The sequence below is a fragment of the Ptychodera flava genome, chromosome 20, assembly GCF_041260155.1.
Source record: "Ptychodera flava strain L36383 chromosome 20, AS_Pfla_20210202, whole genome shotgun sequence".
NCBI lineage: Eukaryota > Metazoa > Hemichordata > Enteropneusta > Ptychoderidae > Ptychodera > Ptychodera flava.
In genome coordinates this window covers 29,318,261-29,344,299 of record NC_091947.1, presented here as the reverse complement: position 1 = coordinate 29,344,299, position 26,039 = coordinate 29,318,261, and the positions used below count along the sequence as shown (strand labels likewise).

General features: G+C 37.9%; 1 protein-coding gene across 1 annotated transcript; it reads left to right on the top strand.

Moving 5' to 3' along the window:
• Positions 1–63: 63 nt before the first annotated feature.
• LOC139120542 (eukaryotic translation initiation factor 3 subunit A-like) lies at positions 64–21,006 on the top strand. The gene is made up of 20 exons (XM_070685014.1): positions 64–272; positions 2,248–2,438; positions 2,782–2,918; positions 3,424–3,587; positions 4,061–4,119; positions 4,539–4,679; positions 5,234–5,442; positions 5,833–6,004; positions 6,328–6,525; positions 7,219–7,335; positions 7,698–7,886; positions 8,469–8,606; positions 10,578–10,787; positions 11,583–11,687; positions 12,260–12,373; positions 12,916–13,038; positions 14,711–14,864; positions 15,258–15,366; positions 18,399–18,530; positions 19,217–21,006. The coding sequence occupies exons 1-20, from the start codon at positions 224–226 to the stop codon at positions 20,247–20,249; spliced, it is 3,744 nt and encodes a 1,247-aa protein (XP_070541115.1). The 5' UTR covers positions 64–223; the 3' UTR covers positions 20,250–21,006.
• Positions 21,007–26,039: the final 5,033 nt, after the last annotated feature.

The following is a 26,039-nucleotide window of genomic DNA, read 5'->3' as shown; positions in this document are numbered from 1 at the left end:
AGCCCTAAAAACTCCCTCAAAGCTTCAAAACTCAAAAGTATTCTCTCGCTGGGAGGATGTGACGTCACATCCCACATGGCAGGGGCTTCTTAGTTGCGCCATCTTTGGTGTTGAAACCCTGAATGAACACGCCAAAATTACAGGTCGTTTTCCATTGTTCTTGCACCGTTAGCCCATATTTGGGCTGGAAAGATTGCGTTTGATAATTTTCCATCTTTGAAAGATGCCGACGTACTTCCAAAGACCCGAAAACGCCCTGAAAAGGGCAAACGGTAAGACTGGTGTTCTCTCTTCTACTGTCTATGGCATGCTCAAGTGATCAGTGACGTCCATATGTTACGTCTTTCAACCAATGTGAATGCTTGTGACCTTGCGTCCAATACTTTTCATCAACAGCCATGCCCACCTCCTTTGCAATAGAAGGGAGCTTAGTTATGTCCATGGAAATGCAATTTAACCTGCCATCTTTACTTACGAAGCCGGGAGAATCTGATCTTATGCAGTGCTACTGCTTGTCCGAGCTGAACATGCGAGCTTGACTTGAACTTGCGGGCGTTGATGTTCCAAAATTAAATTCGCCAATGAAGGAGTTACAGAGTATTGCAAAATCAAGAGCAATCGTACGACTTTTGCCGTTCATCGAATTAGCCCACGTCACTGCATTGTCTGCTGACGCTTGATTTATCGCAACGAAATTACACTATGTAAAGCAGCTATACGTGTTGATTTTATAATTTTATTGGGAAGACTGAAGATAAGTGGACACACCCTTGGCTGCGAAGTAGAAGGGATTATCTCAGGGGGCTGTACATAACTTACAGTGAAAGCAATGGTATGGGTGGACTACCAAGGTTACTAACAATTCAAACAATATATTTGTGCCCAATAATCTTCAGTCTTGCCATTTTCTTGACATACATGTCACGCAGCATTCTTGATCAGAGGATCTTCAACAGGCAATGACACTCTTCACCCTCAGGCGAAAACTTTCATAAAGTATACTTGTCACTTTCATGGTCGACTTGAGATTTGCATACGACAACAACAGAAGCTTGCTCAGTTATTTGGGAATTTTAAAATTCACACCCTCTAAACCTCAGATGAGCTAGATCAGATAGTTTCAAGTTGTAACAACTTGCATATGTTATAAAAACTAACATTGATCTGTCAATTCTTGCAGAACTCCCTGACAAGTCCAATTATGAAAATCCTGCATGTCGCATTCAATTAAGTAGAGTTATTCACCAGGTCACATTCCACTCTATTATAAACTTGCCTCATCTGATAACAAATTTGACCAATTGGTGTCTTCTTGTTCCAGGGCACACTACATTGCAAACCATTTTGTTTTGAAATCAAGTCTTTTGTTCTGAAATCAAGTCTCATTGAACTTTACATTAGGGGAAAACTGCATTAACTTGCATTTTACCTGAAACCCGAGTCCTTGCCTGACCAACTCGGGTGACAAACAGAAGACTTTTAATCCCTCAAGGTGTGAATGTTCCATTGTTATGTTTATCTAATCCAGCTGGTACCATTGTTGTGCCATTGTAGGAAAGGCAGGTCTGTGAAATTGATCCTCATAGGGAAGTAGGGTATTCATAAGTTAATGGAGCCTTCCCGTAATGAATCTCAACCATATAATTTAAAGTGATAAGCTCCATAAAAATCATCACATTCTTTTGAAAAAACTATCCATCTGTCAAAATTCAACTTTTCCAACAAGGAAAGATGCTAATCCCACTTTGCATTGGGGGTTGGGAAGAATGTGCAACCAAACATGCACTTCCTATTACCCTGCCAGTATCTCTGCCTTACTAGTTTGTATAGTTAAAATTTCTTAACATCATTTAAAAGATGCTTTTGAAAGATACTGTCACTTCCGCCCTGTAGAAAGTTATCGCACTTCAAGTAGACATGAATCAGCATTCCGTTATGACAATGTTAAGCTACTGGTATAAAGTTTTGGTGACAGTATTTGTCTAAAACGATAGTCACACTCTGGTGGTGGTGGTGTTTCTGTTATTCTTTGGGGTGGGGGGCGGGTATTGTGAAAGACCAAGTCTCGTCTCATCCCACACCTGGTTGTGACGTGACTGTCAGATTAGTTAAACTCACCAGTCTTGGTAAAAGATTTGTGGGCTAAAATCTTAGAAACCTTGACTTGCTAATCTGTGAGGATAACATGAACCAAGGAACTTGTGTATGGGTATAAATGTAATATCAGTATTTTGTGTCATTTTATAGAGTTCATCGATGTTGGCAAAAAGCAGCCAGCTCTTGATGCTTTGTATGATGTCATCAAGAGTAAAAAACATCGGACATGGCAGAAAATCCATGAACCTATCATGGAGAAGTATCTGCAACTTTGTGTAGATTTGCGGAAGAGCCATATAGCCAAGGAAGGCTTGTATCAATACAAGAACATCTGTCAGCAGGTATTTCCATCATCATTGTTGACTTTCATCACAGGAACAAGTATGGTGACTGTAAATAAATGGTGTCAAGGTCAAAATTGATTTTTTCTAGACAAGGATGCAAAATGCATTTCAAAAATCTTCGTACACTACTTGATTTGATTTCTTTTCTTTGTTAGCATTAGTGAATTTTATTTTATTCTCGTTCCAATTCTGAAATTGAAGCATTAATTATAGGACTCGTACACATTAGAGTGGATAAAACAGTATTTTCTATCTTTTGTGAATGAAAAAAGAATTACACCTCTTTAATTTGAAATGAGGTTTATGCTGTGATATAATAATATATCGCTGTATTTGGCAGGTGAACATCAAATCACTAGAAGATGTTGTCAGAAGTTACTTGAAACTTGCCGAGGAGAAGACAGAAGCAGCCAAGGAAGAATCCAAACAGATGGTGGATGACATCGATGATTTGGATCAGATAACTACACCAGAAAGGTGAGAGTGTGATATGGAAAACTGACAAGAAAATATTTTATAAGGAAAACGTCTATAAGCATTGTCACTTTGTAGTTTTACAGTAATTTCCTATATCCCTTTTCCTGCCAGACAGTAATAACTGTATCACTTCCCCATCAGCCAAGTCAGTAAAAAGTGGTATTGAGCCAAAACATGACGTATTTTCACCCACTTGGCTTGGTATGTTATAGCATCTTTTGTCCAAAAAAAATCAACTTTACAGTATTATGTTTTCAAAAGCCTTTGAATGTACAGTATTATGTTAAAATACATCATATGGAATATGTTGTGTTTCATTAATTTTAACCATCTTGACCTGGTGGTGAAATATGGACTTGGCAGGAAAAGGGTTAAATATCAAAGTGGAGAACCATGTTTAAAACTGATGTCCTTCATCATGTGAATTTGTTATATAGATGTGGGTGTAGAGTGTCAAATATTTTTGCCTGTAGAGAGTTTCAAATGATCTTTGTATTTTGTACAGTTTGTTGCTGAGTGCAGTAAGTGGTGAAGATACTCATGATCGTACAGACCGTGTGTTGCTGACACCATGGGTCAAGTTTCTGTGGGAATCCTACAGGCAGTGTCTTGATCTGCTCAGAAACAACACTAAAGTTGAGCGACTGTACCAGGATATTGCACAGCAAGGTGAGGATCATCACCGAGTTTTCCTCTTTGATCCTCTTTCAGTCTCCTCAAGAACTATGGTAATACTCTCATAGCTGAATTAAAACATCTGAAACTCACCGATTCAAATTCAAAAGAAATCCATAATGTTATGTGTAATTTTGATTCTGAAAATAGACACATCCTGCCAGGTCATATAAAGGAATTTTGTTCCTGTGAGTGTCATGCCAACAGATTTTAATAAAAATACGTATGCAAGTTCCAGTCTCAAAATGACAGCTGGTATAAAGCTTTCTACTACCATAAAGCACCCTTGCATAAAAATACTGTGAATTTAGCTTTCTTGAATATTGCTGATATACCCAAAATTTTTTGTCTTTTCAGTAGTTTTCACAAGTGTCATTTCTGAACTATGTTTTGTGACTGATAGCTAAAATGGGAGGCTTTTCTAGTATAGTAATGCCTGATGGATGCATTTTATGTTCTTATTACAGCTTTCAGATTCTGCCACAAGTACACTAGGAAGACAGAATTTCGCAAACTATGTGAAAATGTAAGTCAACTGTGGTCTTATCATCCTTATGTATTCTAACTACACCGAAGTGCAAATGTATGTTTGCTATACAATATTTTTGGGAAAGTGGTCGGTTGATTCTGAGCTTTTCTACTTTTCATCTTTTTATGAACATTAAAATGTAGGAATTTGTGAAAATTTGGTAAGTAGGGATATCGTTGACAATGTGGAAAAAAGCATGAGGACTGATGGACTTTAAATAGTATATTATTTGGATCGCAAGAAAAAGGCTTTTTTTTCATTCCATTCAAATTTGCTATAGAACCATCACTTCTGTGATCATTCATGTCTGTGCTTATACATGTATCTTGCAAGGTTCTATTTACATGTAAAGTCATCGCTGTACCAAAATGAGAACATGAATATTAATTTCTTCATACAACTTTCTTTACTAACAGTTGAGAAATCATCTTGGACTGATTACCAAATACCAGAACCAAGCCTCTTCCATCAACCTCAACAACCCTGAGAGTCAGGCAATGCATTTAGAAACCAGACTTGTCCAGCTAGACAATGCCATTAGTATGGAGTTATGGCAGGTACGTACATTTACTTCCATGCCAAGCAGAGTTGTACATAAAAACCTTCAAATGTTCTATGCAAATCTGTGTGTGTATATTTGATTAGTGCTAAGGGTTAGTTCCAACCTGTTATATTTCAATGGTGTAGTACCTCTTCAAATAGCTTTATGGGGCTTTTGACTACCAATCACAAATGTGTTTTTTTAATGGTATCTGCATTATTGTACATTTGTATGTATTTAGTTGTAGTATGATCTGTAGAATAGAAGTTATAAATTTCTTTTTTATGATGGTGTATCAAAATGTCCTGTAGGAATGCAACATGAAACAACTGGTTTGTCATGTGCTCATAAAATTTAACTTGAATTCCACAGGTTCTGTGAAGTGAGGTTACCAAGAGATTTGCTTTCTAAGCACCTACTGAATGTAGCTACTCCCTCTTGCAGCATTTTTAAAACCATTCTGGTTGAATATTCAGTAAGACTGTATCTCAAAGGCTGATTTTCCTTTGAGTAAGTCAGTGTGTGTAGTTATGACTGTCCCTCACAAATACTTGTGTTCTCCCTTCACAGGAGGCATACAAGGCAATTGAAGATGTTCATGGTCTGATGACGTTGTCCAAAAAGCCCCCCAAGCCGCAACTCATGGCCAACTACTACCAGAAACTTGGCCTGGTGTTCTGGAAATCTGGCAACTACTTATTCCATGCTTGTGCTCTGCATCGGTTACTACAGCTGTCCAGAGAGCAGAGGAAAAATCTCTCATCCGATGAAATCCAAAGGTATTGAATTCAACTGTCGCAAGATGTACTTGAATGTGAAATTCATTGAGCTGTGTTGATTTATCAGTGTCTTTTTTACTCCCCTCACTGCCATGGATTGACCAAAACCAGTTGTGTCAATGGTGATTTTAGGCCTGTTTATAGAGAATTGGGGGTGAACAGGTGAAGCCAGTGAAACCATTATTGTGATCCTAGTCATGAGAGCATGATACTTAATTATGAATATTGACTTTCGATAATTAATCAAAAACACTAATTTGCATACATTAAGAATACGTATGGATACTATTCAGCTAGCTGTAGATGATGTTGAACCTTCGCCCAAAACATCCAAGGGTGTTCTTTTTTGCTCTTTCTGCTTATAATTATGTATTTTTCATTTCTTTGTAGGATGGCATCTAGAGTTCTGTTAGCCACTCTCTCAATCCAGATTATTCAGCCACGTAGTGTTATCACAAGTATACTGGACATGAGAGAAGTCCACGCTGAAAAACAACGTAAATTAGCCAATCTTCTGGGACTTCAGAGTGCACCAACAAGGAGTCAGTTGATCAAGGACCTTGTAAGTACAGACTGAACGGCAGTGTCAGAAAGAAGTGTTTGACAGTCTGAGTAGAGACAGCTGGAGGAGATGTCCTTTAATTTTTGCCTGTTAAGATTGAATTAAATTAAATTACATACGAAAAACATTTAGCTGTAGACAGAAGTCATTTCTAATAATAAAAATATCATGTTTTTTTCTCTTCATTGAAATATAGCATCCATTAGCAGAATATTTATTTTCAACTAAACTTCCATCAATTTTTGCATAAAGGTTAATGAAATGTGTTGGTTCATTTGTATTTTCCTAAAACATCATTATGTGTTGTATTGTTTTCGAAACAGGTCAAGTATAACGTAGTGCAGCATGTTTTACCACAGCTGAAGGATTTGTTCCTGTGGTTGGAGGTGGAGTTTCATCCTCTCACTCTCAGTGACAAAGTCACCAAGATTCTAGACTTTCTCCAAGAAGCCAATGAGCTGGAACTAGGTCAGTATGTACCAGCATTGCAAGATGTCACTCTAACAAGACTAGTCAAACAGGTAAGAAGCAGTGAGTGAGCTCATGGCTCATTCCTCAAAGTAATTTTCACAGTTCCTCCTTTGTTATTATGTAGTGGAGAGCTAACATAAGTGCCCTATCTGCTAGTCTTTTTGATGAAGATAGTGTTTTCCTGTGGCCATCCTTGAACTCCATTGGGATCAGACAACTTATCCATTGCTAATAGTAGTTCTCATTCCATTTGTCACGGCAATACTGCATCTGTGGTTTCCATGTGAAACCTATTGTTCTCTTGGAAAGTAACATCCTAGTATGAGTTATCCCACTAGTTAAACCCCCATATCTCCCTCTTGCCTAACTGTTTCCTTATTCCATTCTCAAATCGCACCAATCTTTGCCTAACTTACCTATTATCATACGTTTTTCGGCCAAACTGTCCGTTTTCACTGTGACATATCCACATCACTTTGTTGGAAAAATTACTCATTGCTGTATACTTGTGTCATGCCTCTGTGGCCTGTCAGTGTCATGGCATACCCATCTTACATGCAACCATAATCATATAGGAACAAATAACCGTGTTGATAACAATACAAACTCATCATAAAATCATCCTTTGTTCCAGACGGTCTGAAAAGGGGCCCCTGGAACTCTTGGCTTTGCTGGAGTTCTTTGAACATTTCTTTCTTTGTCAGAATTAGTTTCAACTTTGTTTTGATGTGATATTTTCACAGGTGTCTCAGGTGTACCAGACCATCCAGTTCTCCAGATTGATGGAGTTGGCCAAATTTACCACAGAATTTCATCTAGAGAAGATCATTGTAGAGGCGTCAAGAAGTGGAGCTCTACAGGTAATTACATTTCAAGGAATCTATGAGAGTACCAAGTAAGACTGTAATAAATATCTACCTCAAATCAAGTGGTCATACAGACTTCTTGGTTATAGGACACTAGCCCATGGATTTATATTCTGTTTCCCCAACTGGTGGATAGGAAATATCCATTTGGTCAATGTCAAAGGCATAATACTTCTGATCTCATTTCAAAATGATGACTTGATACTCAATTCTTAGTGCTTTCAACATTATGCTGTATACTACATAAATATAACATTCCTTCGTTATATTGGTTCATAAAGAATGTTAGGTTTATGCATCAATGCCAATGTTGAATTCTGGTGATTTTAAGCCAAAAAGTTTCCTTGCTGCTGCAGGTGCAAATAGACCACCGTACAAAGGCACTACATTTCGGTGCTGATCTCTGTGTTTCAACCGGAGAGTCTGATGAGCTGGAAGGCCCACACTTGCAAGCCATGCCCTCTGAACAGATCAAAAGCCAATTATCCCAGATGTCTGCGGCATTACAGAAAGGAGTGCAGTTGATAAATCCATCAAATATTCAGGTGAGGTTACGGTCTGTTCTGTCCATGTCTCTATTTGTATTCTCGTTATCCTATGGTACCATATTTTCTCCAAAAAATACTTTGGGTCCTTTGGTAAAATCTTGTTCAACGTTATCAAAGATAATTTTGGCCAGTAAAGAAATATTTTCTATAGTATGATGAAATGCCATATCATTATCCATAGTATGCAAGTCTGATATGACCTCAGTTCAGTGAAATTGCAGTCTAACCTGTCCACCCCAATTCCCTGTAAGTAGGTCCACTATTACCATTGATAACAATGGGTTTGGGCCAAACCATGGTGGTGAAAGGGTTAAACAGCCAATTTTATTGCTACCATGTTACTCTGTCTTTGCGAGAAAAGATTGTTCTACACTTACACCTGTTTTAGGCTGTTGGTATATTTCTTGCTAAAATATTGTGTGTGCCATGATGAAATAAAATATTTCTTTCCAAAGTTTTATATATAAGAGTCTAGTGGTTCTTCAAACAAATAACTTCGGACGTAACTCATGGACAATGGCTGAATCCATTCCAAAGATCAAGATTCATTGTAAGTTTTGTTTTAACTTTTTTTTTCAGACTGAAAGAGCTGACCAAAGACAAATTATTGTCCAGAGTTTCCTGCGCAGTGCTAAGAAGGAACACCAACGAATTCTTGCTCGTAGACTGATCATTGAGGAAAGGAAAGAGCATCTGGAAAGTCTGAACACACAAAGGGTAAGGAATTTCTAAATGTCATTCACAAAGGGAATATCAGCAGACATGGGTACTTGCTGCATAATATAGTAGTAGTTGTTTATTCCACTTGCACTGTAGGCCTCCAGCCCTATGTGCTGGAAAATAATACATAACAGCGAAAATAACAAACAGTGACCTTGAATAGATAAATTACAAACAACCTAAATTGGAAATCAAAATACAAAAAGCATAGATTAATCAACTAGCTCTCTCCTTTTCTTGAAAGCATGAAATAAATAACAACTTAATTTTCGAAGTATATTTGTATTTTGTGTTGACATTAACTGAATGAATTTATCCACACTGGGATTGATGTGATAATGCTCCGGTAAGTATTTTTCCCTAAGAGCCTGGTAAAGTTTACATTGTAACAGAAAATGGTATTCGTTTTCAATGATACCTTCATTACAAGGACACAATCTATTTTGGCGTTCAATATTTTTACGCCGACCCTGTTCAATATTAAGTACATGATTTGATAAACGAAATGAAGTTAAAGTGGATTTGAAAATTGGTTTAATTTGAGTAAGTAAGTATGGTTCTACAGTGAGCGATGATTTGAAAAGTCTATAGGTTTCAAGTCTGCTGTATGTATCATATCAGAGTGCCATTGTTGTAAATCAATGTCACGACAACGTTGTTTAAATTCGGAAATAAATTTCCTTCATGGCCCACGCCCTGGTTGTACCAAGACTCTGCAAAACCATACTGAAACAGAATTGTTCTGACGGCTTTAGCCCAACATTCCACATCCCTCTCAGCTAGTTTACATTGTTCCTGGTATGCATGATGAATATACCGCCCAGAATCAATTTTAAGTAGGCGTAGCCAAAATTTTACTATTCTTGGAAGTCTCATAGCTCGCATACTATATCTTCCAAGTTCACCTCTGGCTGCGATATTAACAATGGAACTGTTTTGTCTCAGTAAAGTTTTACAAAACTTGTATTGTATACGCTCTATGTCTGGTGCTGGGATATATCCCCACACCTCACAACAGTAGTTGAGAATGGGGGAAATTTTGAGTCAAAAATCTTAAAACATGTGCTAATTGGAACTTCACCGATAGCTTTTAACTGTGAAATTACTGAGAATAATGCTTTTGAAGCTTGTTCTGCCAGTACTGATTGAGCTTTGGACCACAACCCACTACAAGAAAGTACAATGCCAAGATATTTAAAATATGATACAACTTTGATTGGTTGACTGCGATAAAACCATTTCTCATAATTTCGCAAACGCCCTCCACGTCTGAACACGACTATATTGGTTTTTTCAAGGTTGACAGTAAGCTTATGTTTTATACAATAAAGGTCTAGCTGATTGAGTAGTCTCTGGAGCTTAATTTTGGTTTCAGCAATAAGTACCAGGTCATCCGCAAAAAGGAGATAGAACATTTGGACTAGACCAATAGCACAGCCACTAATTCATGTATTCATAGAAAATTCTTTGTGTAGATCATTCAAGAAAAATGTAAAAAGGAAGGGGGAGAGTATACAGCCCTGTCTGACTCCATGTTTACACTCAAAAAACTCTGATAGGCCGTCCATACCTAGAACACAAGTTTTGACTTCTGAATAAATAGCAACTGCATAATATAGAATTATATAGAATGTTGTCAAAATACAAAGTGAAATTTTGAGTAGTTTGAAAGCAAAATTTCTCACTTCAGGGATTGTACATTTCTGGAAAAGTCAAGGAAAGTTCTGGAATTTTAAAGCCTTCCTTGCAGGTCCCTGAAAAATGTGTAAAACCTCTGGAGAGTTCTGAGAAATCATTACTTGTTACAGCAAATACAATGTTTATGTAGTATATGTTGTATTTGATATTTCCACACATTTGCACAAACATTCAGGGGAAATGTCCTTTCTTCACCATGGACATAAGGCATATTGAGCTGTCTCTTTACAGCATGCTGGCAATCTAATATGAGACATTTCTCTATTTTAGGAAAAAGAAGAGCAGGAGTTAATTGAACAGCAGAAACGTGCAGCTCTTCAAGCTGAACATCGGCGATTGGAAAGAGAAGCTGAAGAAAGAGAAAAGAGACGTAGGCAAGAAGAACACAGACAAATTCAACAGAAGCAAACTCTGGATAGAATTGAAAGTCTGAAGAAGACCGCTATTGGTGCAAGAACTCTCAAGAAATTAGACATCGATGTATGTATTTTTGTCGAGATCGAACATTGATTTCTTTATTAGTGCTGATAAGGAACAAAGGATGCTTGGGACGTCTTTCTCAGTTGAAGTAGTTACTCCCCTGCCAACACTTTCATTACTACCTACCTGTCAGTGCTGCAGGAGGTTTTTCTGTACAGTGACAATTTGTTTCACTGGAAGTATCTACTTTCTTAGTAGTCGTCGGCCCTCTGATATAGCATGGGACAAATACTTTCAATAACTTGTAAAATGTCAGAAATTGCATGACAGGTGTCAAGACATCTCTACATGCACCCAGTCAGAGTTAAAATAACATCTTTATGTTGCTATTACAATATTTCATCAAATGATATGTCAATTTGTATTTCAAACAGCTGGATGTTGTTTTAGCAAAGGCCTTAGACTATCCATGCCGTTGAAATGTGATTTATTGTCAATATGTGTTTCTCTTGATGTTCTCTGTCTAGGATATGTATGCGTACCTGAAATAATTATGTTGCATTTAACTCTGAAAGTGTGTTTGTTTTCTTTTCAAAATGTCACAATTGGAGATTATTATTCGGTAATAATGAGGATTAATGTCAGTGTAAAACATATACCAAAAGATGTGTGTGTTCGAAAGGCTTGGAGAACAGCGCCCTCAGTGTTCAAAATCAATTATACCTCTGAACTTACATTTTACCTGCGGTAACATATTGTGATTGTTGATGCTTCGAGAATAGACATAACAAACAACATGTATACATTGTGCTCTGGTTCCAGTAAGCATAACAATGTTCTTTCATTATTTTCCAGGAATTAAAAGACATGGACGCAGATGAGATCATGGCAAAACAAGTGCAACAGCTTGAACATGAAAAGAGAGAACTTCAACTGAGATTGAAAACCCAAGAAAAGAAGGTAAGTAGCAGATTACTGGCCCTGAAATGTAGCAATCATTTGCTATTGACCTTTGAGAGGTCAGTTAATAAGTATTTGTAAATAACTGATCAATCAGGAATAAGTTTAATGCCTACTTGATGTTTGAACATGTAACAATTTAAAAAACTCTGATCTGTCTGTTGTAGAGTTTACATTCCTGCTGTCTGTATGCATGAACTTGCAACCTTACATTTTCTACTTTATTAATTGGCATGGTTTTCAGTACTTTACAAACTCATCATTTATCAGGCTCAAACTGTGATTTTTTGAAGAAAAAAAAGATGTTAAACAGTTCATTCCATCATTTTGAAATCTGATTAGCATTGTTGCTTTTAAATATTTTGGATCAATGAACGTTAGAAAGTCAAGGTGCATTATTGGATGTTCATATTTTTTTCCATGTGATGAGTTCCAAATCTCACCTCTAGCGTACAGAGTTATCCTTGTTATAGTCATGTGAGCAAGTTAGGTACCATCTCTTTGATTTTGTAAGACATAATATCATTCACAATTGTAAATTGTGACATTGAGGTTGCTCTGTATGGTTTCAGATTGACTACACTGCTAGGGCCCAAAGACTTGAAGAAATACCTTTGCTGAAAAATGAAGCTGAAGAAAACGCGGTGAAAGACAGAGAAAAGTGGGATCAACAGGAAGAAGAAAGGGTGAGTCAAGCCAGCCGGAGCAGCATGGGAACTTTGTTGAAATTACTGCTCAAATTCAGGGCTGATGTGCAGCGTCTTGGAAGCAGTTATCCAATTGGTTGGCTGAATCTTACTGTTATGATTGAATTATACACAATAGACTCCCTAAGTTGCTGTGAATAGTGACAATCGACCAATCAGATATAACCTTCCAAGCCAGCTGCACATCAGTAGCAAAGTCACAGTGTTCATGCAGGCTTTTAGACCTAATTTTGATGTAATGATGAAATTTCTGGAATATGAATGTGACGTGAAGTGGTATAGTGTGTGGACCCCAAAAACTGTACATCATGGTTGAGATATGAGATTCCAGCCTCCACTGCCTTCTGGATAATGTACAAACACAGAATAGATGGAACTTCACATTTCAGGAACAAGCTATTTATAAAAAAATTTGCAGAGATTAGAAAATTTAAAAAATTAATTGTTGTTTGTGTTGGTAAAAATGATGAACTTATTACAATTAGATATGGTATCCATAATTATGGCATGTTTTGTTGCAGATTACGAGATTATCGGAAGAAAGGGAATTAGCCAAGAAGGAGAGAGATCGTCTATCTAAGCTTACCCAAGAAAAGGATAAATTCTTAAATTCTTTGAAAGAAGCCAGACAGTCTGTCTACCAGGTATGTATTGCACTGCTATCCTGTGAAAGGGCTTTTTGATATGGATAGAACTGACTTTTAAAGGGGAAATTTACCCAGCCTTTCTTAGTTAATCAGGTCGTTATTTAGTGAAAAATAAACAAAATAGCATTTGTTTCATTCACTTTCACTTGCGCGTATTAGTGCAGTGGCCACAAGCTGAATGCACGGAAACCGGAAGTGATGTATCAAACTTGCTAGTCGTCGTGTACACAGCGGGTTCAAAGCGAGGTCATTTACAGCCAAGCTCTTCTACGCCAAGTAGAGGACACGTACGCGGTACGCAAACCTCAGCGCTCGACTGAAAATCATAATGGCGAAGATAATAGGCAATAACTTCAAACCTGAACAAGCAATCGATGATTCAAGACTGACATCGTCAGAAAGTTATAGCGACTCGGGTTCGGAAAGTGACTATTCTAGCTCCAATGACAAAGTTCAAATTCCTCTCGGCGATCAATCATGGCTGTCATTGTCAACCCTTGGATGCATGTGTTGCGTTTGCAATCGCTGTGAAATCATGCCGACGCCAATGTAATGCCAATGCTGTAAAGAGATCGACATTAATTCTTAAAGTACCGCTACAAGCAGTTTTAATGTGTTACAGAACACCCTGATGTAGCCATGATTAGTCTAGAACCGGCGGTCCTGTCTACAGCATTCCGTTTCTAGTGCCTGAGCGTACGTACTGTCCCATATGTACAAGCAAAGCACTTGAGGCTGGATATGCCCTGGACAGTTTTCTTTTAGGCTTGTAGTTCAGTAGTTGGACTTGCAACTTTCGCTAAAAGCAGCCCTTCTCAAAGTGGTATTCGCAGAAAACTTTATTTCTACTCGACTTAAACATCGGCACCGAGTGCTTTGCCCCTATACTCTGTAGCCATGCTATACACTGTAACTTGAAAAGCTTACAGTTGCACCCGTCGACTGCTTCAATGACCAAGTTTACGACGTCACTTCCGGTATTTTAGTACACCGCTGTTTGTTAGCCAGTGAGTGAAAGTGAATAAAATCGACTCGAAAGCCTTTCAATGATCATATCAGTTTAATATTCCAAAATTAATTTAAGGTAAATTTCCCCTTTAAACCAGGGAAGCAGGAAAAATAATTGTAGGAATATTTTTATGTTCGTTTTTATGTGCGATTAAGTTTGTGCATCAACAGTATGTGAGGAAAATAAAATGAAAGACTACATTAGACAAACAAATTTTGTGATCTTTTGATGTAATTTGATGATAAGCTGTGTGTTTTCCACCGTCTCATGATATTCTCCATCAAGTTAACCATGTACAAGCTTTTGTGATGTAGTTTTCGGTAGTTCCGAAGTATTGTCAGTTAAGGTAGTACATGACTCAAAATTGAAAGAAGTAAACTTTTGCTCAAACTTTCCCCAATGAAACTTTCAAACATCTCTAAACAAATCAAGAATGAAATTCAAAAGCTCATGGATATGGTCACCCATCAACAAGCAAAGCTTGGTACAAGCATGCTATCTTTTATAGCAAAATTGGAACTTTATCAAATGGTGTCAAAATCAGTTGGTGGGGGTGTCGTTGTTTAAGGTAACCTAGTAAATTGTCAAGCTAAGTTACTGGGTATTTACCTATTTTAATGTTTCAAATACTCACTCTTATGCTGTAATGGTGTCTTGTAGGAAAAATTGGCGAGATTTGAGAAAGAGTTTGCCGAGGAAAGAGAAAGAAGGCTGCAGGATCGGAAAGAAAAAAGAAAAGAGGAGAGAAGGAAAAAATGGTGCGAAGAGAAAGAAGAGGAAGAACAGAGAAAGAAAGATGAAGAAGCAATTCGAGGTAAAATATGCTTCTCCAGGCTTATCTCTTCCCTGTTCCTCTAATCCTGGATCACTATTGCTTGCTAAGATTGGCAGTGTGCAGTGGCTTGGAAAGGTGTATCCGATTGGTAGATAGTCCTTATTCACAGTAACTTAAGGAGCCTGAAACTAAGGCTATTCTGTACTGGATTGTGATTTGGAAATAACAAGAATGATGAGTTTCAGTCAAACAGTTTGCTAAAAGCTCCCCATTGTACATTTGAATATTTCTGTATGTTAAGTTGTGTGATGTTGTTGATGTCCATACCAATTAACCTAATTCTTACGATTAAAGCATTCAAATTCAAATTCAATTGTTTAATGACATGTGTAAATGAATGTTCCATTCAAGTTTGAATACTTGTTTTCATAGAGAGGGAAAGAGAAGAAGCTGAGAAACAGGCACTGCAGGAAAAAGAGGAGGAAGAATACAGGGAAAGACTGGCAAAGCTGGAAGAGCAAGCGGCTAAACAGAGAGCCAGGTACGATATTGGTTAATTTCAAAGTATGCTGCCACAAACAATGATAGTTTATCATTCTGTTCACATCAGTAACTTTTAGCTAAAAAATGTACAGCAGATTTTGAGAGAATACAGTCAGATACTGTACATCTGTGCTTAATTTTCTAGAAAGAAAGTAGTTTTATCCGTGTCAGATTTTGCCAAAATATGAATTAAAGTTTGTCAAATTCTCATGTTTGATTTTTCAGCTGCTTACTGTCCACAGATATGCACCTATTATCCACACAGTGGATGATTTCATTTAACCCTTTGCAGTCCAGAGCGCCCTCAAATGCCCTATGGGGGTGCGGCCAAAGCGCCCGAAAGCGCCCGAACATTCCAGACTTCCGGGTCGATTTGAAAATGCGGGAAACGTAACGGTTTTCCGTGATGAACGTATCATCATTTTCTGATGACGTACTAAGCAAATGTTAGGCTACATTTTCCCGCTCATAAATATACAGGTTGCCATTAAAAGTTTTTGCACAAAATCGATCGATGTTTTCTCAGAAGCGTCGCTAAGTTTGAATTTTAAATTTTTGTTTACGTCCTGCCGTAGCGTCAACCCTCACTGAAAAATCGCGGATGTCGGTCGCTCGAATACCTAAATCATGAGAATTTTCCTTGACAATGACGAAAAGGAGGAATTTGAAGGCTTTTCAGACGTAGACACAGTGAGTGACATAGACGTTGGCGAGATCGATGCAGCGCTACGGCAAATACTCCAGTTTTAGTTTAGGACTTAAAACTGTAACCGGAAGCGCCCGATATCTTGCGTGAGATCCATCGTCGTCCCATGGTATAAAATTTCGATCTTCCGAATTTTCTGGTCGCTGAATCTGGCCCTTAGCATCGTTTAGGTGTCGGAGCTCATCCGGTAGATTATTTTTTCTGTTGATTCCGTTTTCAAAACGTAGAAAGAACAGTGAGTGACATTGACGTAGGTGAGATCGATGCAGCGCTACGGCAAGTACATGCTGCATGCAAACTATAACTGGAAGCGCCCGATAAATAGTGTGAGATCTCATAGGGTCGCCTCGTGGTACAAAATTTCGATCTTCTGAATTTTCTGGTCGCTGAATCTGTTTCTTATCATAGTTTAGGCATCGGAGCTCAGCCGATAGATTATTTTTTCTGTTAATTCCGCCGCCTTTCCGTCAACAAGTTGTCGATGAAATCAACCACTACGCGACTCTGTGTCGATGGCCCGGCGTCGACGTAAACCAGTACTGGTATGAGACGAAGGTTGATTAAATGCGGGCGCTCATAGCAAAATATTTTGATCGAAATTCACACCATGCCAGATGTAAATGACTACTGGTCAACAGACGACAGATTACAACTACCGGGGATCGCAAAAGTAATGCCAAAGAACCGATATCAGAAGTATTTTCATGTCAATGATAATGAACTCGATGTGCCCGCCGGTGACCTCAACCGTGCATGATCGTACGTTCAAAGTTCGACCTCATCTTGACCTCAGGCGTTCAATTTTCTTTTCCCGCAAATTACGGTCATTCCGCCAGCTGTCGATTGATTAGGCTATGATAAAATTCAAAGGCCATATGATGCAGTACATGCAAGCCAAGCCAGTCAAGTAGTATTTCAAAGTTTAGATGCTGACTTGTCCCCTTAGCGGATACTGTCTGAGCTTCGATCCCCAGAATTTATTGAAAGAAAGGCGGACGTACACGGTACAGGCGCCAAAAAGAGAACTATCGTACCCTCATTTTTTTGAATTAAAGACACTTTATAAATAAATACTTTTATTTTGTTGTAAATTTGATAATTTTGTGTTCGATATTACTTTTACTTTATAATACGTTTAAAAATGATGCAAACATTTCCTCAATGTGCCATGAAATTTGCACAAGCTGGTTGATGATATATAATAATATGTACGGCAAATTCTCGTCTCTATGATGCTACAACAATTGCAAAATTAGAAAAACATTGATTTTCAAAATAACATCATGTAAAAAAAAAAGAAGAAACACTCAAATTATGTGTTTTGTTTATTTTTATTTCATCTGGGACTTCTTACCTGAAAAGGAAAGTGTAAAACTGCGCAATAAATCAGCTGCCAGCTTCATTTGATGAGGAAAAGTGTCAAGAAATTTTCTTGAATTCCCCATAAGCAATATATCATTGGAAAGGAAATTTTATAAGCTTTAAAATAATTTCAGGTTGCTGTAGTCAGTTTTGAGCCACTTTTTTACAAATTTGAAATAAACAATACACTGTTAATGATTACAGAATATTTTAATTTTTGAGTGGGGAGTTCTGGTCTCCACTGTACATTGTTATGCAAATGAGCTGGGCTGCAAAGGGTTAAACTTGGCGTAATTAGTGTGTGTGTTTGTCAAACAAGAGTGACAGCAGAAATGGCTGAAAATTTTAATACAAGAGTAAATTTATGACAGTCGGAATGGAAGGCCAATCTTTTCCAGACATATAAAATGTGTTCAAAACTTTTCAGACAGTCTATCATAGTAAATGTCTTGTTTTCACAAATACAAGTTGTGGGAATGCTTGTGAGTGTCAAGTTCCTCTATCTCAAGGGCCAGGATAATATAAAACTCAAAGAAAAGACTGTAGATGTGATACAAAGAGAACCCACATTGATGCCAAGGATGTGACTTCATCATTGTATAATTTGCCTTTCCCTGTCTCCAAGCTGCTTGAATGATTTCGAGAGCACAATTAGATCTTCTTTGGGGTGGCCAATTGTGATGAAAATTTGCAGACTGAATTTGTTCAGAAATGTAACAATGCAGAATTCAAAGAGGTATTCACATGACTGGAAGGTGTAAACAATTTTGAATGGGGGAAATTATGCAGCCTAAACCTACTGGAAGACCTGTCAGATCTTTGACTTGGTGTCTCTTCATTTTGCCATTCCCAATAATGGTGCATCCCTGTGTATCGCATAAAGAAATTGTAGAAGTATAAATCTTTGACAATTTGTGATGTTTATACTGTAAACTAACTCTGTAATACTAACAATGTCTTAGGGAACGAGAAATTGAAGAAAAACTGTCAAAGAAGGTTGATGAAAAACCTGCTCGTGATAGGGACGGTGATCGAAGAGGTCCTGGATGGGGAAGAGAGGATCGGGATAGTGGCAGAGACAGTTGGAGAGGATCGTAAGTTTTACATCTTTAGTCAACGTCTTGTGAAAGTTACTTCATCCTTGCAGGAAGTCAGTGTGTCACTGATGAAAAATTTAGTGTTGATAAGAAACTTACCAGCAAAGTGTAAGAAACTGAAAACCTGTATTTCTTGAAAATTTGGCCAGAATCAGGCAGTTGTAGTGTATGTATGTATAAGTACTTAAAACATATCCACTCTATATGGTGGCAGTGCGTATTACAATCAAGATGCCACTACAATAAGGAGTGTCTTTTTAAGTGCCCAATATACAAATGCCTCAATACAACTTCTGTGGATTGGATGAATTACTGTACACCTGTCTGGGTAATTCAGATCTTTTTCACATCTATCCAAATCACAGCATCACAGTGCACGAAATACATTGTAAATACATTTCATACTCATAAGTTCTTCAGCTTAACTTAATCTCTGTCAATCCATGATTGTATTGTGCATGATTTGATATAGTACGTAAATGTTCTCTATTTTGACTCATCTAAGATGTGCATACAGAAACAGTACTGATCAGTACACTTTTTACGTAAATGAAATACTGATTCCATGGGCTTCAGCATTAGATGTCCATGTGATATAGAACTTGGTGACCAGCTACACTCAAATTTGTGGCAATGCGTATTAATTCAGGGATTTGATATTTACATACAAACATCTCTTTCAGTTCTAGAACAGATGAACCACCCAGGGAACGTTCTGGTCCATGGAAGCCCTCTGTCAGGGAAGGAGGTTGGAGAGAGAGAGAAAAGGAAAGAGACAACACTTGGCTTCGCAAACCACAGGAACCTAATGATGACAGGCATGGCCCAGATGATTTTGATGGAAGACGGCCACCACCAGATGATTTTGACAGACGACGTCCACCAATGGATGATAGGGATAGACGCAGACCTCCAATGGATGATGACAGACGTAGGCCTTATGCAGATGACCGTGACATACGTGGACCACCTCCAAGTGATGGAGATCGACGTCCAGATAATGATGATCGTGATAGATATGGATCTCGTCCTGATGACCGTGACAGACGGGGACCGCCTCCAGATGAACGTGACCGCCGTGGTCCATATGATGACCGTGATCGACGTGGTCCTCCCCCAGATGACCGTGACCGCCGTGGTCCATATGATGATCGTGACCGACGTGGACCACCTCCAGAAAGAGACTGGCGCCAGCGGGATGACAGAGACAGAAGAGGTCCGCCAGATGATCGAGCCTGGAGGCGTGATGATGGTCCGTCCCGAGGACCTCCAAGAGAAAGAGACGACCAGTGGAGAAGACCTAGAGATGATGACAGTGAATGGCGTTCTAGAGGACCTCCATCAAGAGGACCACCCAGGGATGAACGGTTTTCGGATGACCGTGATTGGAGAAGAGGTGATGACAGAGGACCACCTCCCAGGGGTCCACCAAGGGGTGAGAGAGATCGCTGGGGCGACCGTGATGACCGTGGTCCACCACCGAGGGGTCCTCCACGAGACGATAGGGATCGCCGAGGGCCTCCAGAGGGCCGTAGCTGGCGTGATATGCCCAGAGACAGAGACATGAAAAGAGATGACCGAGGCCCACCTAGCCGTGACAGGGTAATGGACAGAGATGACCGTAGATCTAGAAATGACCCTCCTGAGAGAGTTCGGAAACCACCACGGGAAAGTGAGCCACAAGAAGATGGCTGGACAACTGTGACAAAACGATGAAAGATTAAGCTAGAGTCATAACAATTGAGTAGTTCCATTCCATTTAGAGAAATACACCCAAATTTCTGGGAAGTTACATTTGTTTCAGAAGAATCAATAGATTATTACAATGAAGAAATAGCCATCTTTCCTTTTGAATTTAATAGTTTTCCTTTGAAATCTTGCAAGACACACCCACTGTAAAAGTTCTCTACAGTGGACTGGTATAGCAAATTACCTCAAAATAATTTACTTTTCTCTCTATGCTCAACCATTGGAGATTTTTGTAGTAACTGAATAGTTTGTGTTAATGGCTTTAAACTAGCATCTATTAGTATGGTGAATCAATGCACACTCTTTTAACATGGATGTTTACTAAATGGTATAAATATGAAATAATCTGAATCATAGAACCTGTGTCATTTTGCTGCAGATTCATCAAGATTATGAAGTCTTGTTATTTTCATAATCCTCAGACTTGAATTAACTTTCTGTACCCTTTTTTCATTCATATTATATTTTTTTGAAGTTTTTGTTTTCTTTTTTGTCTGTTTTGAGTTCCGAATGATCTTCCCACGTCACCGTAATTCATCAAACTTGCAACCCCCTTGTACGATTGAAGAGGCCACGCTAGGTTTTGATTTTTGCCTTGATAATTGCAACACTACCCTTGGTCTGAAGAGACTTGTTGTGGCGAATTTCATTGTCAACTGTTTAATATAATTTCCCGCCAGTAATGTTATTTACTGAAAAGAATAAAACCTAGGCTTGATCTTAATTTTACCTGGAAGCAGTGGTGTTTTCTTGACACCCTGTCCCACCCCACCCCCACAGAGGACGGGGCAGTGTGTCCTCTGAGCTAATGGATATGTCACTGACTGAACAAAGGTCGCTTGGGCACAAAACTACACTATTGCATGGTATGGTATAACGTAAACTTTCCATAGTAATGTATAAGCACTGCACATGCAGTGATACAGGGCTAACATGGCGGGAGGGATATGGACTATTATGTGCCCAAGTGATCTTTCTCTCTCTACCCCCCAGTTTGTATGGTTGAGTACATATTTTGTAGAATGTTATGAAATGCGCAATCTGTGGGGCAATCGTCGGCAAGTGTGTCAATCTGAAAGAAATTTGACATAGACAAAAATGTTGTTGATCACTTTAGTTTGAAATCTGCTGTCTCCTCTGAAGCAACATACTGAGAACAATATGCTAACTGAAGGCAAAGAATAGAGCCAATCTCTATGTCAAGGTTACAGCTGATTGACATGTATATGTGCCTGCTACATGTGTACTTGTATAGGTATGCTGGTTTCTTGTGAGGATGAATAATTCCATGTTGTGATCCAAGTTTTCTGGTTTGCAAATTATTGACGTATGATTAAATGCTATTCAGGTGTGAAAAGTATCAATGTTGACAATCCGTTTTGCACTGCTAAATGACACATCCCAAGTTGTGCTTTTTGATGGAACATCTATTAGGTAAGTTTACAAATGTGTTTTCAGCATGAAGGAAAGCACAGGGAGGATTGTTTCTGATCCTCACAAACACCAATGTAGAACAGTCACTTCGAAACCTTTTCATGCTTTTTTTTTTTAAAAAGATAAATTTATTTCCACATAGTCACAAATAAAACAAATCTACATAACTGTGAATGCATTAAAATTACAGTGCCTCTTGTCTGAAGACAAAAAAACAAATAATCAGCTGTTTAATTGCAAAGATCATCATATGAATGCATTCAGGATGCATTCTTCTCCTTCAAGTCTTACAAGGCTTGAAAACTTTGTGATAAAATCCTCAGTTTTGTTCTTCATCTTATAAGTGAAATATAATGTATTCATCCATGAGGAGAGAGAACATTTCAATTGCATGACAGGATTGAAGGGAAACTTTAATCCCATCAAGAGTAACCGAATTTCGAATATTCCAAACTGTATATTTTACAAAGGAAGTAATACAGTAAATAATGTCAGATGTTGCATTATTATCATTTTCGATTCCTGCAATTGCTAATCTTTTGATATTGATATTATTATCAAAGTTGTGTTTTCTGACAAAGAAACAAATACATTTCTGCCAGATTTCTTTAACATATTTACACTCAAATAAGATGTGTTCCAGTGTTTCTTCTTGGCCACAAATATGACATTTCCCATCACTTAAATTGAAAGTTTTGGCTAAGCTTCCTGTGACTAGGCCTCGATGGAAAATCTTCCAATTTAAATCATTTACTGAATTGCTGACAATTCCTGTTGAATTAAGACGGCTGAATAGAGTAGCTTTGTAACTGTCAGTGAGACTTAGATTCTCAGCCCATTTTTGACCAATCTGACCTTTGACTGCATGCCATTTCTTATCAACTAATTTCCAATAAAGTGACTTAGTTTTGACATCACTTTTTGTCAGACCATAATTCTCTAAGTCTAAAATATCATAGTTTTCTTCATTTTGGATGTTTGAAGAGATGATTTGTTTCCAGGAATCTGGAATAGCATTGAGGAGTGTTTCATACTCTGTCTTGATTTCCTCTTGCACATGTCTTATTGTACCTCCTCTAATTTTTGCAATTATTTCCCATGGTTGAAGCCAGTCATTTCTGTCATCATTCCAGATGTCCCTAAGCCTTAAAATGCCACTCTTTGACCATTTTTCATAAAAGAGGACACTTCCTTCATTCTTAATATTGTCATTATACCACAGAACTTCTCTAAGAAGATTCTGTTTTGATGTTTGTAGATTCAGTCTTGTAAGTCTAAGTGATTTCCAGGTATTTAACATATCCCCATACACCATTGGGGTTCGTTTGTTGTTGACTTTGAAATTGAGATGGAGGTAGTGATAATCACTATTCAGTTTATTGTCATAATTCGCTATGAAATATTTTGATAAGCTGGCCCATTTAGGGGTCCCTTTATCTGGATTTTTCTCAAATAATTTCATAAGCCACTTTAATTGGAGTGCATTAATTTTTTCTTCAATGTCGACAACTTTTTTGCCACAGTCATCATATCTTTGAATGAAAATGCCTTCACCCATGGCCCCCATCAGAGCGCCACCAACGACAACAAAGGAAATGTCTGCGAGACATCTCGAATACGTAGTGTACATTAGGACTGACGCCGCGCCCATGATGAACACCCATGGTCTTACATCTGTACATTGGAATTCTTGTTTCCATACAAGTTATAGGCAAGGATGCGATATTGTCAAGGAAACTGCAAAAAGCTATTTTTCAAACAAGTCAAGTTTTTCCATAGAAAAATGTGGTCCATAAAGACTTAGGCCTAAAGATACTTCAGACGGAACACTTTGGCTTGTCACTTAGGCCTATGTTGAAATTTTAGTATACTAGTAAAACACAAACACCTAACGTAAGTTTAAGCTGAACAGAAAAGCATGCTGTCATCACATGTATATAAAGTACCGACACGAAGATCTGTTTATCGGTGAAACAATGGCACTTATAATTTGTTTTGTTCTCAGTTATAGGCTAATTCTCTCATCGAGAACTTCCGAATCTCACTTGTCTCTTGTGATTTGCAATCGGTTAACACGTAGGCCCACACTTTAGAGAAATGTATGATCATGAATAAGGGTGCAAAATTCAAGTTTCAAGTAATTAGGCCTACCGCAATTTTACAAACAATATTGATCTTCGGTTGGCCATTTCTAACGTGGAAGCTTTCATGATCCTTGGCTTATAATTAGAATATTTCCAAAGTTGCATGTAATTTTGGCAAAAGAAACTTGCAATAGTCACGTAGCCAAGAGAGGGTACGCCGCTTTCGCGTTTCTCCCACATTTTAGACCGAACCGTTACATTACACGATTTAGATCAGCAAACCTCATAATTCGTGCATGTAAAAACTCCTGTATCACGGCGGAGATTTTGTCAAATAAATACACTGTTTGGGTGGTGCCTTCTATATCAAAACATGAACTGGACCTACGTATACGTAGACCTAATACCCATCCAAAAGAAGCCACGTTGTTTAAACGCGCAAGTTGTTACACTTTTTTTTGCTGGAAATGCGAAATTAAGGCCTCAAGTTGACGGTTTTCGAAAGGTCCGATTTCAAATGACGTCATAGCCATCATTATGCAAAGTTAATATTTTGTCAATATATATATATATATATATATATATATATATATATATATATATATATATATATATATATATATATATATATAGGCCTATGTATATATATTTTGATATATATAAATTTATATATATATATATTATATATATATATAATATATATATATATATATATATAATATACTTATATATCAAAATTTCCGCTGTGATATAGGAGTGTTTAGGCCTACATGCACGAAATATCAGGTTTGCTGATATATATATATATATATATATATATATATATATATATATATCAATCTTCCACTTGAGGTCCGATCCTCCCCTACTCTCTCTTATTTTAAAACGCACCTTTTTAAATTAGCCTTTAGTTAATCTATTTATGTACTTTTTGGGTGATTTAAGGTTACCAGTTGAGTTGTTGTGCAAAGTGTTGTGTTTGTTGAATTTTAAATTTTTATTACTTGTACATTTATTACTTTTTACATTTTTAAAATAGTAGTGTAATTTTATAGCATCTTTGATCAATTTTTATCACAGTGGATAAAGACGCTTTATAAATAAATTATTATTATTAGGCCTATTATTATTGTACTTGGGCCTCAGCCCAAGTACATTTGTTTTCATTCCGTGGGAAAAAACTGTAAGGTATAACCATTTCTGGCTGAGACCAGGGAGGGCAAAATGTATTGGCTTCATCTTTCTTGGCATAATAAATGGCGTAATGATGTTAACTGAATGGAAGTTCTGCTCTCAGCCAGTCTTGAATAAGTGAGATGTGAATATAATGCTTCTCTATCTGAGTTTTTGCCACAAAATCTTCTGAATATAATCAAAATGTGCATCGAAATGCAACAATTAATGCACCCTCCGTTTCCTAGGCGATGGCACGACCCTTGCTACACCCACTGGACGAGCCAAAGTGGGAGGGGTAATTTCGGTTTGGTCGAACAGGAGGGCTCGAGACCAGAATTTAACATTTAAACTTGAAACATGTTTAATCACTGACAAGATGTGGATTAGTGTTAATCAAAGAGAAAGTTTGAAAAGGAAAGGTTTTATATCCCGGACACAATGAAAAACATTACGACTGGAAACTGTACCCCCGGTTGAGAATAGTAATGCCCACAGCGATGGAGAACACTTATCCTTGAGCTGAGAAAACCAGACCATCATTTCGAAATAGAGCTGCAGATTCGAGAAGCTCGTTAAAAATAGCTAGGTACACCCCATAAAGGGGTGGTTTCGAGTCTTGAGGGCAAATTTCGCCTCCTTCATTAGAAATCGTACGTTTGTTTTTCCAGGGGAACACATCATTTGACACAAAATTTGCATGAAAAGGGGTCGCCAGTAAGCACGTGGTCAAATCTGGCATAAGAAACAATATGAAATGTTGGGTAAAGCCAGTCCAAAATAAACTGATTTGAACTTTTGTATTTTGTAATTTATACCACTGCAGTAACATGACTTTTTTTGACAACATCACACGATGTAATACGTTTTGAAACTGAATACTCCGACGTATTCTGTGTCCTCTTTGCTAAAAAATACGGTATGCCGATTACCATGTAAGGAGATGATGACGTCAAGACAGATTTGTAGTGCGTTTGGTCTTGGATGGTGCACGAAGTTTTGTCGAGGTAGCTTGTGTATTTATTTCCTAAATGGGAGATATTAGGGTCGATCTAAAAGAAGGCCG